The 17,745-nt window shown below is 41.6% G+C and overlaps 1 protein-coding gene across 1 annotated transcript; it reads left to right on the top strand.

Moving 5' to 3' along the window:
• The first annotated feature begins 103 nt into the window (after positions 1 to 103).
• cbx2 (chromobox homolog 2 (Drosophila Pc class)) lies at positions 104 to 11,782 on the top strand. The gene is made up of 5 exons (XM_042342444.1): positions 104 to 219; positions 1,039 to 1,082; positions 7,438 to 7,503; positions 7,936 to 8,005; positions 8,960 to 11,782. The coding sequence occupies exons 1-5, from the start codon at positions 148 to 150 to the stop codon at positions 10,442 to 10,444; spliced, it is 1,737 nt and encodes a 578-aa protein (XP_042198378.1). The 5' UTR covers positions 104 to 147; the 3' UTR covers positions 10,445 to 11,782.
• The last annotated feature ends 5,963 nt before the right edge of the window (positions 11,783 to 17,745 follow it).

Raw genomic sequence — 17,745 nt, 5'->3', positions numbered from 1 at the left:
GGACGAACAAGAGCGCGAGGAACCGCTGCGCGCTCGAGCTGGAGAGCCACTCGCACGCGCGCGTACACTCAGTCACTCGCTCGCACACACACACACGGGGAGAGAGAGAGAAGAGGAGGAGGAGGGAAGAGGGAGGAAGGGAGGAGGATGGAGGAGCTGAGCGCTGTGGGTGAGCAAGTTTTCGCCGCGGAATGTATCCTCAGGAAAAGACTGAGGAAGGTGAGAGAACGGAGAAATCGGGGAGTCTTTCGCATTTGCGGGAAAAAAAAGGATGGATGGGGGGGGGGGAGTGTGTGGGGGGGGAGTGTGTGTGGGGAGAGTGTGGGGGGGGGGGTGTGTGTGGTGGGGGGGAGTGTGGTGGGGGGGGGGGAGTGTGTGGGTGGGGGGAGTGTGGTGGGGGGGGGGGGAGGCAAACCTGTGAAGGTTCATTGTTTCTTTTTGTGTGTGTGTGGGGAGTGGGGGGGGGTTAGAAAAAAGAGAAGAGTTTTTTTGGGGGGTTGGTTGGATTGGGGGTGTTTGGGGATGGTGTTGTTGGGGGGGTGGGCGTTGGTTGGGGGGGGTTGTGTTTGGCGAGTGGTGGTGTTGGGGGGGGGTGGTGTTTGGGGGTGTTGGTGTTTGGGGGTGTTGGTGTTTGGGGGTGGTTGGGGGTGTTGGGGGGTGTTGGGTGTTGGGGGGTGTTGGGTGTTGGGGGGTGTTGGGTGTTTGGGGGTGTTGGTGTTTGGGGGTGGTTGGGGGGTGTTGGGGGGTGTTGGGGGGGGGGTGTTGGTGTTTGGGGGTGGTTGGGGGGGGGGGTGTTGGGTGTTGGTATTTGGGGGGTGTTGGGTGTTGGGGGGGTGTTGGTGTTTGGGGGATGGTTGGGGGGGGGGTGTTGGTGTTGGGGGGGTGTTGGGGGGTGTTGGGTGTTTGGGGGGGTGTTGGTGTTTGGGGGGTGTTGGTGTTTGGGGGGTGGTTGGGGTTGGTGTTTGGGGGGTGTTTGGGGGGGGTGTTGGGCAGGGGGTTTGGTTTTCATGCCTGTGTGTCCTGTGTGTGCGGTTGCAGGGGAAGCTGGAGTACTTGGTGAAGTGGCGAGGGTGGTCTTCCAAGTGAGTGGCATCAGGTTTGAACAATACAACAACAGGAGCAGCGTGCTCCCCAACTCCAGCCGGCTCCGGCTTCAGAGCTTCCCTCCTTTGTTTCTTTCTTTCTTTCCCTTCTTTTCCTTCCTCCCTCCCTCCCTCCCTCCCCATCTCTCTCACGTTTTTCTTTTACTCTTTAGTGCATTTTGTTGCATTTTATTTTTATTGCACACACACACACACACACACATGTCTCTGTTCTATCTATCTATCTATCTATCTATCTATCTATCTATCTATCTATCTATCTATCTATCTATCTATCTATCTATCTATCTTTTTCAACCCACCCCTCCTTCATATTTCTCCCTCTCCCCCCCCCACCCCCACCAACCACCCCCCCCCCCACACCTCTTTTTTTTTTAAAATCGTGTAGATATCTATCTATCTATATATATGTATATATTCAAAAATCTTCCACTTCTTTGTTTTGTTCCACTGCCACTTTTTGCGGTGGGTGGATGGGTTTTTTTTAAAAAAAGAAAAAGAATAAAAAAACACACACACACCACACACAAATCCCCTTTGACTGTTATAGTTTCCAAATGCACCCCCTTTTTGATCTCGATTTGTCGGTGTTTGTCCACATTTTTAATGCACAAATTTTTTTGGGGAGGGGAGGGGGCATTCCCCACCCACCCACCCACCAACCCCCTCCCCATTTACTTAATTGGAGCTAATTTCTATCAATGCTATTTCTCTACACCCCCTCCCCCCCCCCCCCCCCCATCTCCCCCATTCAGTTTCTTGCCTATTGTAATAACTTTCTTTGTACAATTTTACATGGAAACTCTGGCTTAGTCAACCACGACTTCTGTGCAGCTCGTCTTAATTTTTTTTAAAAACAAAGGTACACAGTGCTTTGGAAATACTAATTTATGTTCCCATTTTCGGTTCCCCTCTCTCCCCCCCCCCCCCCCCCCCCAGTTGAGTGCAGTAACTCTTTCATCTCCCCCCTTCCCCACTCCCCCCTTCCCCACACACACACACCCTCCTCATCACCTATCAAAAGATGTAAACGTGCCTCTCAGGTCGTGTGTCTGCAGCTGAAAGGACACTTTTTTTAAAAAAGAAATAATTTGCTGCGGGTGTGTGTGTGTGTGTGTGTAAAAAAAAACATAGGACCATGTGAGCGGAATGTGCCTTCAACTTTTATGTGCTGTGTGTCTCACTGATGTTCCGAGTGAAGCGAACTTTCTTTTCAAAACCCATCATTTTGAGTGCTCACTTTCCACGTTACTGCAGAGCTCCTGTGAACGAAGATCTGTGCAGATCTGCACTGACATCCTGTGAATGACTTTTGGTTGTGAATCTTTTTCTACTGGTTTTTTTTTTTTGGGTGGTGGGGGGGGAGTTTTTTTTAAAAAAACATGATTGCTGCAGATCTGTGTTTCGAATGGCAACTACTTTTTCGACCCCCAAACGTCTCGCTTTTTTTTTTGATGCCTCTAAATTTATTGCTGCAGATCTGTGTTTCGAATGGCAACTACTTTTTCGACCCCAAACCTCTCGCTTTTTTAATATATACATATATATATATATACATTGCACGCACGCGGGCTGCTCAAATCATGAGAATCTTTTGTTTTCTTACCGTTTTCGGATGGACTTTCTTTTGCGACTTTTCCTGCCTCGAGTCCCATTCATTCCGACTTTCATGGAAACAATTTGCAGGGTCCAAATTTCTTTTTTTTTAAAAAAGAAAAACAACCCTCGTTCTCTTCTCTTTGCAAACGCGCACGATTCGTTTATTTTAAAGTCTTCTTTATATACACATATATATATATAAACATATATCTTTATATGTATTTATATATATATATATGTGTGTGTGTGTGTAAAAAAGCGGTTGATTTCTCACGCGTTACGTTTTATTTTCCCTGGCGTTGCAAAGCTGCTTTTTTTTTGGGGGGGGGGGTTCTTGTCGAAAAAAAAATGGGTAGATCCTTTTTTTTTGCAAGACAGTGTATGTGCAATTAAGGGATTATTTTTGTGTGGGGAGTTTTTTTGTTGTTGCTGCGAATCAGGTGGCTTCACAATAGGGGCTGTGCCACCCACCTACTCTTTTTTTTCCCCTCCACCTCACTCCAGCGAGCAACTCCTTTCAAACAATGTATTGATTTTTTTTTTGTGTGTGTGTGTGTGTGTAGGGGGAAAAAAAGCACAGATAACGATCCTTAAGACAATTCGGGTTGATCCTGCTGTGGTCAGTGGGTGGGGGAGTCGAGAGGCACAAGATGTATGTTGCTGACATTGTATTGTGTTAAGCTGCAGTCCACCCAATTTTTTTCTGTTGCAACATATGGTGGCCAGTTGGTTTGGTGTTGAGAATGGTTCTCTCTCCCTCCTCTTTCTCTCCCCCCCCCTCTCTCTCTCTCTCTCTCTCTCTCTTCCCCCTCTCCCTGGAAGCAGCGACATTGGATGCAACAGGAGATGAGAGTGGAGCTGGGAGGAGCATGGTGTGGGATGGTGGGGGGATTGGGGGGTAAGGGGTAAGGCAGAGAGAGAGAGAGGAGAAGGGAGAGGGGGTTGTGCTGAGACTAAGCTCCCTAGACAGAAAATTTTAGTTTTCTATCCAAGCGGAACAAGGAAAGGTTAGTTCCACTCCTAGATCCCTAAGACCATTGTACTCTCTCTCTCTCTCTCTCTGTATACACTGGTGCCACCAGAATCCTATATTCCGTCCTAAGCAACTGCAGAAATGGAGTCCAAGCTGGAAAATTCCACTTACCAACTAACCTGGGGCTACTCTCTAGTTTTGATGAGTTGATAACCAGTCATTTACCAAGCAGCCTGCAATGTAACATTATCTCTCTTCTCCGAATTCTTCGGTTTATTTCACTCCTTTTCGTTCACGCTGTTGCAAATCTTCCCTACCCACAGGGAACTCGTTTGATTTTTTTTCCTTCCTCTTCAAGATTAGTTGCCTACAGTGAATATTTAACAAAGAAACACTCACTTGGATGATTTGTGTGTGTGTGTGTGTGTGTGTGGATTCCACACCAGGCAAATTTAAAAATAGTGAAAATTTTGAGGTTTACAATCCCATTTTTTGTAAATTCAGACAAAATGCTGTTCCTAGACTAGTTGCTATTAATACCATATGTTTAGCATTATATAAACACGGCAGCATATACTAAAACCCTTCCCCTTCCCCCAATCAGGCAAATTCTGAATAATGAGATATAACCAGAGGCATTTGTGTTCTATATCTTTTGAATGCTGCACATAGTTTAGCCTGGTTGCATCTAAGAAAAGCACCCTCAACCAACCCCCACCTCCCACATTCCTAAATCGCTTCTCTGTTATGTTAGGGTGGAGCTGCAATGATTTACAGCCCTGTACCAAGCTTTAGGTATGGAGCTGTTGCTTATTTATCATCCCTCTTGAACCAGTCTGCCACCACCACTCCGTTATTTCTACTCCCTCCTACACTTCCCCCCAACTTCCCATTCATAACTGGTAGGATGTATCTTCCACAAATATACAGTCAATTCACTTTACAGTATACTCTGGAAAAGTGCTTTGAGACCTCTCAAAGATTTGATAAGGTGCTATTTCAAATGCAAAGATTATTATTACACATTGCTAACATTTTGTGGCTCTTCAGAAAAAACTTATCTGCTACTGCTCCCAGTAGGTTTTACTTCATTTTACTCTGAATGACAGACAACTGACAAATGGGGACGAGTGGTTGTTCCTGTAGAAGTGCATGGACATTTTCTCAGCTAGCAGAGAGAATTACAATAACAGGTGTGCTACGGGGAGTGTTAGAGCAGATTGCTCCCCAGTGATCAGTGCAATCAAGCGTGGATTTGAGACCCACAATGGTCTTCATGACTTGATGGATTCCTGTATGGATCACCTTACACCAGTAGATTCAGAATTTGGAACAAGAAGGATGTCATCAGTTTCTCTTTGAGGTCCAGGTCCAGGTCATGCCCTCCCCTTCCCCACCACCCAAGCAGCTGGTTAGCCAATTGGGACCGGCCTTTTTCCACTATCCACGAGTGCATGAAATTAAGCAACTCCAACCTGAATTGCCCTAAGCAGAGCTACACAGACTCAATTTAATCAAAATAATAATCCTTGCCTTTATAGTGCTTTAATCACGTCTTCAAGGTGTCTCAAAGCGCTTCATGGAATATACTGTAAAATAAATTGACTGTAAAATACATCTTAGTCTTATCATACACTGTGTTCTCAACTTTGCTCAAGAAACAGCAAAGAAAGTTTGTAGTGGGAGTAGAGATTTTTTGAAGCCAGTTAATCAGAGACCACTGTGGAGATGTATAGAGTGAGTGCCATAAAACCACCAGCACAATTTATCTCCTCTCAAGTAGCCTGAATGGCAAGGCTGAGCAACCAGAAGGCAGGCTAACACATTGGAGTAGCTTAGTGGTTAGAGCACTCGCAAGCGAGAGGACCTGGGTTCGATTCCCGGCAGGATGAAACGTTGGGCAAGTTTCGTTACTCTACATGCCTCTTGTTTACCTAGTAGTATGCAGGAACCCAGTTGTTGTCCCTCAATCCACGACTGTTTGTGGGAAAACCGCTGTGCACAATTGAGTGTCACGCTCTGCCCACAAAATATACAGTCAATTCACTTTACAATATATTCCGTGAAGCACTTTGAGACGTCTCAAAGACGTGATAAGGCGCTATATCAAATGCAAGGATTATTATTATTATTGGGCTTGTCTACATCTTTGCACTGCAATACAATGCATTGGCATAGGCCCACACCTAAGTTTGACCATGACAACTTGCTGATGCATCCTATGTGCTCTCAGGCAGATCCCAGGCCAGTGTCCCACAGAGGGCAGGACACTTTCCCCTCCATCCACACCACTCCTCTATCTCCCAGTGACCGGCATGTAGTGGAGTACAATGGGGTGTGCGGTAGGGAGGAAAGGAATCAAGGGTGGAAGAATAATTCAGTTTTCAGAGTATTTCACTATTTTAAAAAAAAGTTAACCGTGTATTCCCCCCCCCCATTTCTTCCTTATTCCTTAGTTTCTTTCTGCTGCCGTTCCTCCCTCCCTCCTTAGACTTTATTGTTTTTAGAAAAGACCTTTCCATTTCCTTCATCTTTCATTGGAAAGTTCTTTCCTATCCATCCCTGTTCTGGTTTCTTTCCTTTTTGCGGGTTACGCTTTGCTCAGTTTTGCCTCTGATTTCTCCTCTGATTTCCTTGTTTGTGTCCCCCCGTCCCCCGTCCCCCCTATCTCTAAGATGCCTCATTCTGCTTGCTAACTCTGGTTATTTTCTTAACATTCATTCACACTTCATTTCAGCTCTGTGTGTGTGTGTATGTGTGTGTTTTTTTTGCTTACCCAGACTGGTGCAGTGCTGAAGGTTACTTTGCTGCATACTCCTTCAGCCTTTTCCTTCGCCCATCATCCATTCCAGTAAAAGCAGAAAAATTAAAAAGGAATATTTAACCCACACGTTAACCAGTTCTGATTACCACGTCTATCGCTCTGCAGGAAAGATCTAAAGCTTCAGTTGGGGAATTGTAAGGGATACACAACTGGATGGGGATGGGGTTGGGAGAAGGGGGGGGGTGACCCCCAGGGTCCTAGTGCCTGAAGAGTTTGAAGGATTTGTCCACAAAACTGGTGCTAACATCCTATTTTTAAGATAATCTGTCGTGGGTTAAACCCGCAATTATGATTCGGGAATTAACGTCCTGAGAAATAAAAAGTTAAACAGCCTCGGGATAGTTTTGACGTCAGTTTACCTAAAATCTCTGCTTTCCTGTATTTTTTTAAAAAAAGCAAGTTAAAATGAATATCCAGTAAATTCTTAACTCTTGTTCATGTTCCTGACTTACTACTTGAACTCTATAATCTTTTAGATTTCCTCTCGTTGGTACCATTTTAACACTCGTTTGTCATGATTAGTGTTTGCATGAGCAGAAATTGGAAGTGCACACAAATGTGGGCAGGAGAAGAGAAAGTTGATCCAGGTCTACATTTATTCTATTTACTTAACACTTGAGAGAGTCCAGACTCTGACATATTCATAAAAACAGACTTAATTTCGAATCCTGTTTTTCTGTTAAGGTATGAAATTCTTAATCCTATCACAAACACATATGCATGCCTTTATCTTTGGCCAGATTATATATAGTTTGGTGGTTTGGTTGCACGTTGTAATTTCTTGTTATAAGCACTCATTAACAAAAAATCACTTTAGTAATTTAACAGTTGCATTTATGGGATTAGTAGTAAGCATTAAGTTAAGTGCTTAACAAAATAAAATAGCTTACATTGTTCCGTACTTTAACAATGTGTTGTATACATTTTTTATCCTTTAGGCATAATAGTTGGGAGCCAGAGGAAAATATTCTTGATCCACGACTCCTGCTCGCTTTTCAAAGGAGGTGAGAACTCCATTTTACTATATTTTATCCTCCTTTCCCTCTGTTCCCTCTTGTCTCCTCTGGTCTTCTGTGTGACACCTTGTTTCCAAACAAGAGGATGGATTGGTGTCTGCAATACTGCCGGATTGCAAAGCACTAGGATCTTCCAAAGACTATCCCTGATTGCAAATTGATATTGATAATTTGCTTGCACCTTTTCCTTGATTTCTCTGTGCTCTTGATGAGAAGACTGGAGTTTCTAGTAGCCACAAGGCTACCCAGTCCTTTAGAACATAATAATAATAACCCTTGCGTTTGATATACCGCTTTATTGCATCTTCCAGACATCTCAAAGCAATTCACAGAATATACTGTGAAGTGAATTGACTATATTTTGTGGACGATACAAGTAAAACGTAAAAAGTTTTAAAAAAATAAGTTTCTTTATCACAGCCAACAGGAGAAAGAACTGCAGAATCGCAAGCGAGGCAAGAGACCTAGGGGCAGACCAAGGAAGCATGTGGTACGTTTCCAATTTTCCTTTGTCTTCTGTGGCAAACTAGCAGCGAATATTTGGTTTGTACCAATCATGGGTATAAAGAATAGAGATTCTTAATGTTAATTTTTTGAGCTTTGGGATGCACAACTGTGTGGTCTTGTCCTGTACATTTTTATGTTCCTCTATACAAACAAAACGATCCTTGGATTCACCCAAGACAAAGTAATGTTACATTTAAGTTGGATCAATAGAGCGGTTCCATTCTTCATTAAATCAAGATCTTGTTTGCACAAGTTTATTTTGTATGATTACCAGTGTAAATGCTCCACCTTAATTTTTATGAAAGGAATTTTATACTTGGTCACTTTTTATGTAGAAAAGAACTAATGGAGACTAATACCAATTTGGAATGAATAAGGATTTACCCCAGCCATGACTGCAAAGAGCATTATCATAAATATTTAACGACCGTTTCCCCCAGAGTTTCATTCGAGGAATTATAACTGGAGCCTCCTGTTGTTGGTCACATTTCAGTTCAGTTAAAAGTCAGCCATGCCTTCTATTAAGGGTCGTAAATAAAATATCACTGGCCTATTTATTAAGAGTGAAATTTTCCTTGATTTTAAAGGGACTGTACCAACTCAAGCTTCTGAAGTGCGCTCACTTTTTTGTAAAGCAAAATAAGAAAAATGTACAGTGTGATGAAGCAAGCAGGTGTCCACTGTGCTGACTGCTTGCTGCCTTTCTTTTGAAAATAGATTTGCCTATTGGAAAAGATTCTGTCTTCTACTTTGCACCAGCTGCAAACTGAGAAGGCGGTAATCTTCCACTTTTAAAATGAATTTTGCAAGCGGTAACCTAGTGCAGTCAACAACAATGGAACAAAAAGTGTCTTGAGTAAGATCTGTGTGTTTCACTCTATGGGGCAAACCATGAATAACAAGTATTTTTCTTCATTTTACTCCATCCTGACCGTAGGAACAAGAAGCCCCTCTTTCATCAAAATCCAGCAGTTCTTCTGAGGAAGAGGATGACGAGGATGACGATGATGATGATGATGATGAAAGTGATGATCAGACCCAGTCTGTGTCCAGGAGCAACGACCGCCGGGAAGAGCCAGACCGTATCGCGCAGAAACGGACTCAGACCGAAGTCTCCCAAACGAAAGCGGACGCAAAGGACACCGGCAAAAAGAAGCGGGCCAGCAAAATTATTCGCACCGACCATCGGAAGAACACAAAGACCAAACCAGGAAAAGCTTTAAAAACGTCCGGAAATGGCACAAGCGGCGACTCTGGAACTGATGAATCGTCAAAAGAAAAGGTGAGAAAACCAGAGGGATCTGGGAGTGCGAATAAGGTGGGATCAGAAAAGAGCAGTTTGGAATCTCCAAGTATAACTACTGGAGTGTTAAAATCAAGCCTCTTCAGTTCACCCAAACTCGGTAAACCCATAAATAATTCAGCCAGGTCAGCCTTGCAGACCACAAATCGTACAGGAATAGGTCAGCACTCTTCCAAAGTTCGTGCTGCCAGTCCATTGGTACCGAATAAACCTGTCTCAGCAATGCAATCTGCAGGCGCTCGAGTGCTGACCTCACAAGGAGCGAATGAGAAAACTAACCATGCGTTAAATAAGAACACTGGAAATACTAAGAGCTCTGTTGAGTCTGAATCCAATTTACACAACTCCAAGAGCTTGAGTAGTGCGGCACCGATGAAGACCAATTCTAACCTTTGTACTTCAGCTAAACCAGGATCCAATTCCCCGATTCTGAACAGTCCGAGTGCAAGCAGCCTCGGTCGGAATTTGCAAGCTTCAAACGCTGCTCATTCAGGATTAAATTTACATGCCTTAAAGCTTCAGAGTACCAACAAGGCAGGACTGAATTCAAAGGGTCTAAGTGGCCCAGGAGTAAATTTACCTGATTTGGGTTCAAAGAGCAACAGCAACAATTCGCCAATTGTGAATTCAAGGAGCATTGGGACTCCAGGACTGAATTCAACTGAATTGAATTCCCGTACCGTTGCTAATGCCGTGTTAAATTCACAAACTCTCAGTAGCCATGCACTATGCGAGAGCAGTGGGAAACATGGTGTTGAGAAGGAGAATCGGATGAAAGTAGATAGGGAGACTATAAACACTGCAGTCCATCACGCTGACAACCAAATCAGGGACAGCGACAAAAAGGAGGTCTCGTCTGAAACGCCCAAACAGAGCAGCAACGTGCCAACAGAACTGAGCACAGGCGAGGAGACCATGAGTTCAGATTCTGATCATGACTCTTCATTTTCAAGCACGGTTGCAAACCCGTCCATTTCAGTCCAGACAAACCAAGACTGGAAGCCCACCCGCAGCTTGATCGAACATGTATTTGTCACTGATGTGACAGCTAACCTGGTCACAGTGACTGTGAAGGAGAGTCCGACCAGCGTGGGCTTTTTCAACATGCGACATTATTAGAACACTAGCTGAAGACAAGTAAACTAGTCATCCTGAACTTTAAATCTTCCACTAGAGAACAGTTTGGTCTTGGGCTTTTAGTTGACGTTTTGTCTTCTATATCACCACTAAGTGACTCTGTAGAATGGTGCACAACTTGTAGGTTTTTACCCCTCTCCACCCCTACCAAAAATACAATAGTGCTTTGCTGAAGAGAAAATAAGTCCTTTGTGCGCCAGATCGTTTTTGTAAAATGTATCGACTGTTGAATCTACAAAAGCAGAGGCTTGTAAATATCAAAACCTTGAATGTCTTCTGTAAATTCAATAGAGAGCACGAGAGCTTTTAAAATAGTATCTATATGTGAGGCTCCGTTTTTTAAAAAAGAAAATTCAAGGTTGAAACACAGTGACAAACATTCTGAGAATTTATTTGGGGTTTTTGGAAGGGAAGTGAGCCGCAAAGGAGGGCTAGAGTTTAGTGACGCTATCTAGGCTTATACCATAGTCAGTGCATGAAGCTTTATAACTTTGGAAAACCAATAAAAACTGAAGCAAGTAGTAGTGTAGCCTGTTGCTGGAACAAATTATAATTACTTTTATTGTTCAAGTCAGGATATGTAAAGAACGCACTGCCCAATGGCAAATGGCATATCGGCACAACATGGAGCTGTATCGATTGAGTTGTGAAAAATCAGGGCAGCCTGGAGCCTCAAGCAATTGAGTACATGACTTCCAGACAGAAAGGCAGGATTCTCAGGCTTCCCATCACTCATCACACGTATGGTTCACTTGAGCGAATTAGGTCAATTCTCTGCAGGGACATGAGATGGGAAACACACAAATTAATGCTCTCTGATAATCAGTTGGGAAATGTTTTTGCTGGTCCTTAAACAGTAAAAGCTTCTTAATGGAACACCCATTTAATGGATATTTTATTTTCAATATTCAACAGTGCTATCATATAAACAGTGTAGAATGTATTTTAAAAAAAACAAGCAGTGCCTCAGCAAATGGTGCCTATGAATGAATGTTGCTGTTTAGAGGGTGTCTATTACCAGCATTACTGTAGTGACAAGCTATATATTTAGCCTGATTTCTTTGCAAAGCACAGTTCTTTAGGAACTAGGAGTGAGAAAACTCCAAATTGTCAGTAAAGGCGACAGTGAGTGCTTATAATGGAAATTTCCTGAAATATTTGGAAACTTAGCACTTGAGTTGGTGATTTACTCAATGAGCATTACCTGCACCTGACAGCATTTAGGTAATAATAATACTTCCATTCGATCTAGCGCTTTATCGAATCATCAAGACTTCTTGAAGCGCTTCACAGGATATACTGTAAAGTGGATTTGACTGTATATTTTGTGGGAAAAATGAAGGAATGTTCCACAAACAGCCATGGAATGAGTGGCCAATTTTATTTGGGCGATGTGTTAGCCACGACACCGGGAGAAACTCCCTTCTATTTTCAATTACTGCCATGGGATCTTTAACATCCAGCTGAACAGGCAGACAGGACCTCGGTTTAAAGTCTCATCCAAAGGACGGCACCTCTGACAATGCAACAACTTCCAGCACTGCACTGGAGTGTCAGCTTAGACTATGTGACTCGGAGGCGAGGGTAACATTGCGCCAAGCTGACAATCAAATGTGGTTAGTTGCTTGGTGGGGAGTTAAATAGTGGAGCATTTCACTGCTCGGGAATGGGAAGGAATGAGGAGACGACCATTGTGCATACGTTTTGATTCCCAGTCTTCACGGCTGAGCACTTGAGACATAAAATGTTTCTCCTTTGAACTTGTCGTGCAATCTCCTAGCTTCACAAATACTCAAATCCGTCCACTTTGTAAATATCCCTGCTGTTACGGTATCATAAATCCCACATTGCATGATGTTGAGACAGGCCTGAAAGAACCTATACATATGAACAGCCAAGAAAGCCCAGAAATAAACGTTGAGAGAGAAGAATAGTTAACGGGTCGCAACCCAATCCTGAGAAGTTCTTCTCTGCCTGTTCTTTTTCAAAGCAGTTGCCAAACCTGCACTACCCTATACATATCAAGCAAGACGCAGGTGCACAGTTTGGCAAGACTTTAATGAGCTGAGACGTAACAGCTACGAGGCTGATGAATTGGCCACCTGGGCTTGAGCGCGCATCATGGGTTGTATGTGCGTGGGATCATTATTTTTCTTTCTTCCTATTAAAAATGTAGGAGCGTTTTATTTTAAAAAAAAAGGCTTAATAATATCCAAAAAAAAAGAAACCTTTACTAGCAAACTTGGCAGTAACGAAAACAATGGTGACATTTGAAGTAAAATTTGAATAGCATTTTACTGAGCGGGAAGAGATTCTTTCCAGCACTGCTCGCGATAGCTATTTGTTCAGATTGTGTAAAAAAAAGTAATGAATATTTTTGTTTTTTTAATTTTTTTTATTGGGTCTTGGACACCTATTAAACGTAATACTTAGACTAACTCTCACTCATGTGACTGTAGGTTCAGCGTTAACTTAATTATTGTTAAACTAAAAAAAAATGTAACAGTGCTACTGTGAAATTGTTTTTGTACTCAAAAGTAGGTCAATAAAAATGTCAATTCAACATACATTGGCGTCATTTTTAAATTTATTTACTTTTTTTTCCTTTAAAATCTTCAACGTTTCCTACCTTCTGTTTCCTCACAGGAGTGATATGTCATCACACACACCTACCACTGAGAGGGCAGGAACTATGGTTGCAACTTCACAACAGTCACCAATGCTGCTGCTTGTTTGGCCAACAGGAGGTACAGTTATCACTCAGGATCCTCCACCCATCAGGCCACTTTTTTTTCTAAAAAAAAAACAAACAAAAAAAAATAGTCAACACTTGATTTCGAGGACACGAAGCAGAAATGGGTATAGAGGAATTGAACCAGCGAGAGAGAGGCAGGCTAGCACACAACTGCTTCTGGTACCTAACTGCAGAAGGCTCATTGTTTGAAGTCTTTGCAATGTAAGGTATTGTTAATCCAACAAGCAATTTGTTAAAGGTTCCACCCCACCCATCCTACAGGGAGGTCTGTAAGCAGAATTTTCTGTCTGTACTTTCCACACACTGCCCTCGCACAGTTGTGTACCTGATGGCTGGCAAGTACCTGACATGAAATAATCTGGTCACTGGGCTTCATATCCTCTCCCACCTCACTTCCAAATTCTCTTTGACAATGCTCGATATTACAGCACTCATCAGGGCTTTACAGACTGAAGTGACATGTACAATCAAATAGCAATATTCCACTCACTCAGCAGATATTGGAAACGTATCGTACACAATGGAGAAGTCCACCATGAGGTATTTCCCTTTAGTTTGGTTAACGCCTGATTTAGTTTTAAGACTCTTGAGTCGATTGGCAAACAACGTTTCTGTCTACCTGGCAAATTCAGTCTTTTCTAGTTCTCAAATCTTTGTGTCCCTCACACAGAGGGATTCACGTAGAGACCTCCGTCCAGATTTAAAAATGAAATACTTGCTGTACCAAAGTCCCAGCTTTTTAATCCCTTAGGTGCCAAAACATCACTTTAGTGAATTCTTGGATGTTTAGGTTTTCAAGTGACATTAGAGATTCTTCTTGTGCATTCATAGTCAACCACAATCAACACTGCCTCCTGCACGTTTTCCATTAAAGACAGAATACAGAACTTTCAAAAAAGTGAATATACATAATCTTGACTGCTGTAACCCCAAAGCAAAGTTAAACATAAATAAGGCAGTGTTTCAAGATGTTAATTGACTTGAAATTTAGCTTCAATATTTAAAGGCCTTTTTACAAGTGGAAAACTTTCACCTCCTGTGTTGTTTCCCCACCCCACAAAACATATCAGCTTGAAGATTTTATTTTTTGAAGTATCATTATAACTCAACTCCAAATTATGTTTCTATTCTTAGTTCTTTAGATGGTAAACATAGTACTTTATTTAGACATTTTGTAGCATTTCTTGTTTACACGAAGAGAGTATCCAAAATAAACATTGTTTGCAACTAACTAGCGTGTTCTGTTAGAACTATTGCATCTGTTTGACTGACATCCTGGGTTAAACCAGCATCCTGAACCTTTGACATACAGGAAGACATTGAGAATCTCTCAAGTTTACAAGGCTCAGTGACTTCCATCGGGTGATTTTAGTTTTTATATCTTGTCTTAAGTTCAGATCAATTGTAAAGTATTGTATTGCCAATCTATTTTTCACATTGATTATTTATATCATCAGTGTTAACCTGTTGATTAACCTTCAGAACATACACTTGAGAAGAGGGATCTGCCACACACGGATAGAGCTGGGCTTCTCTTCCTTCTTCGCCCTGTGTGTTTGAGGAAGCCAGAGCCGAAATATCAATTCAGCTCACAAATTTTTCAATCCGGTGTCTTGTGAAAGTCCAGTGCTTTGCGTTTTATAACTACCAGACCATCCAGCCTTGGGAAGATGATTAAAATAATAAATGTGAATGCAGGATTTAAGCAAACCTTTCCAATAATTAACTGTAACCCTGTGAAAATGTACTTCAATAAACCTATGAGTTTGGTTGATATTTCTTGAAACTTCTATAAGATTGCACACCCTGATACTTCAGTACTGTCAAATGATCAATATAGTGTGTGGTGTTATACTCTCCCAACCAATATAAGTGCAACAATACCAATTTTATATTGATATAGCACCTTTCATTGTTGAGTGGGTGTCTCAATAATAGATAGATTTGTAAATGAAAAACATGCATGTATTTATTTTGCTACTCTACCAAGTTTACAAATTTAATTTTCAAGTGCTGAACGTTGAAACCTTATACAAGTTACCATCTCAAAACATAATCTGAACATATAAACATATGAAAGGCTGGGTCCAAATTTTAGTGCAATCTCCAGATCAATGCAATTATGTGTAAATCTATTTTTCACATTGATTATTTATATTATTAGTGTAACCTCTTGATTAATCTTCAAAACACACACTTCAGATCATGTGCACTTGGTTCTGATATCAAGAGTAGTGTGCATTTAAAAGAAGCAGCATTTCAACAAGCCACACCCAAATCTCAATTAAATGTGAAATAAAGGGTGAATATTGACATCTATATTCAGCTTTCCAGGAAGAAAGGTGCATCAGGTGTCCGAATGTGAAGGGAAAGATTGGAGTTGCACAAGGAGATGGAGGAAATGGTGAAAGGTGCCGGACATTCAGTGATTTTGAATGAGGAAAATACATGCAATGTGTACATTTGCGCAGGAGTGAGAGCACAGTAAATTGGTGTATTGAATTTAACAAGATACTGCAGAGTTATGCTGCATTACAAACACCTGCTTGTGTGGTACTGACTGCACACTCGCATCAGAATAAAACAAGACATTACAGCACGTAACTAGGCCATTTGGCTCATGAAGCATATAGGTTTGACTCCTCCATTTGAACAGCATATCCCAATCACAATTCCTTTCACTTTTGTTGTACCGGGTGCATAGAAATAACCTAGACATCTGTCCTCTTCTTTATTTTACTGCAGAGGAATCTATGGGTAAACTTCCAACACTCCAAATCATTTCTGATTGGATCCTGTTCCTAATCTGGGTTTAATGTTTCTTCTAATAGTTTGTATGCTGAAGATTCAGCATTTACTGGATCTTATTAGACTCCTGTATGAGGGAAAAGCTAGTTACATATATAGACATTCTTTCAATATAAAGAGCTTCCACTCCCTCCTCCGTTAATGTATTCCACATCATGGCTTTTAATGACCTTTTTTTGTACTAATCCTCAATTGAAGGGTTCCTCCACAGAGTTCAAGAGACATGTTTCTATAAACCAGACAGCCTGCTAGTTTCTCAGTGTAGGTCAACTACATGGCAATTGGTGACTAGTGTAGAAATTTGTGTCACAAGAGAGGTTTGGATGAAGAAAGCCCTTTTAGCCCATTTGATCTAATACTTCCAAATTACCCGCTGTACCACCCATCTATTTCAGCATCAAGCCATTTCTTAAATGAGTTCAGCATTTTGCCATCAACCACCCTTTCTGGTAATCCATTCCAATTGTTAATTACCCTCTGGGGCATAGGGCGAACCTGCTTCACTTCCATTTCATTGTAGTGGCTGACTTCTGTGCATTGCAGAGGATTTAATTCACTAATGATTATGCTGCAAGAAAAGCCTTGTGGAAAGAACCTAATTTGCAGTACATGAGAGGCTGGTAGTTTTTAAAGGGTAAGTTGTCTTTCTTTCCTCTCCAGTTACTTTGTACTATAGTTTAAATCCCATCTTCAAAGTGAAAGTTAAATCCTTTACAGGTTTCATTGATTCTCCATCAGACGGCTAGATGAAACCTAGCACAGCCTGCTTTGGTGAGGAAGGAACGAAAGATACAACAGAGATATCAAATGTTCCACAACATCCATCAATCAGCACTGCACTATATTTTGAGTGGCAATAGAGATGCCTGACCCATCCTTTGTTTATAGCTCAATTATCTAACATTCAAAAGTGCCTAGAAGTGATGACTTCATGTCTTCACTTAAGATAAAGGTTGGTGATGTCCCACATATACAGCGTTCTGCCCACAAAATACACAGTCAATCCACTTTACAATATAATCTGTGCTTGAGACGTTAAAACGTCATGATAAGCCGTTACATCAAATCCAAGGATTATTATATTACTATAAAAATACTGACACATCCCAAAGAGATTGAATAGCAATAGAGAGCTATTTAACGAGAGACAAACTGATAAGGATCATTACTGTCTTGTAGATGAGCCCATGACTCAAATAAAACATCTGTCTGTCTTGTTTGAGCATGTCCAAATGTTACACTACCAATGTATTAAGTTATACAGCTTTCTTGCAAGATCAGTTCAGAAATGCTAGCAAGAATCCTGGTAATTTCATGGTAATTTTGATCAGTTTCACTCCACAACCATCAGTCGATGAGATAGAAGACTGAGCTAAAGTGGATCTTCTGAGGTTAGAGCAAACAGCAAACTTTTTCTTTGGTATATACTTGGACATATTCACATAATATTATTTTCATAGAATATATAAAGGAGGAAAACTTTGTCCACTGATAGGCAAGTTGGTAATAAAAGGGCATAACTTGAAGACTTTGCTAAGATAAAAAGGGGGAGACAATTAGAAGCTTATTTTACTTTTTATGAAGTTGTTAGAATATGATTGTATAAGCCAAATCCATAACAATATTTAAAAGGGAACTGGAGAAATACATACAGATAAATAACCTTAAAGGGTTTAGAGATAGGAATTGGAAACCATAACTAGAGGTGGTGGGGTTAGTA

The sequence above is a fragment of the Callorhinchus milii genome, unplaced genomic scaffold (assembly GCF_018977255.1).
Source record: "Callorhinchus milii isolate IMCB2004 unplaced genomic scaffold, IMCB_Cmil_1.0 Scaffold20, whole genome shotgun sequence".
NCBI classification, from domain to species: domain Eukaryota; kingdom Metazoa; phylum Chordata; class Chondrichthyes; order Chimaeriformes; family Callorhinchidae; genus Callorhinchus; species Callorhinchus milii.
This window is presented reverse-complemented; position numbering and strand designations above follow the sequence as displayed.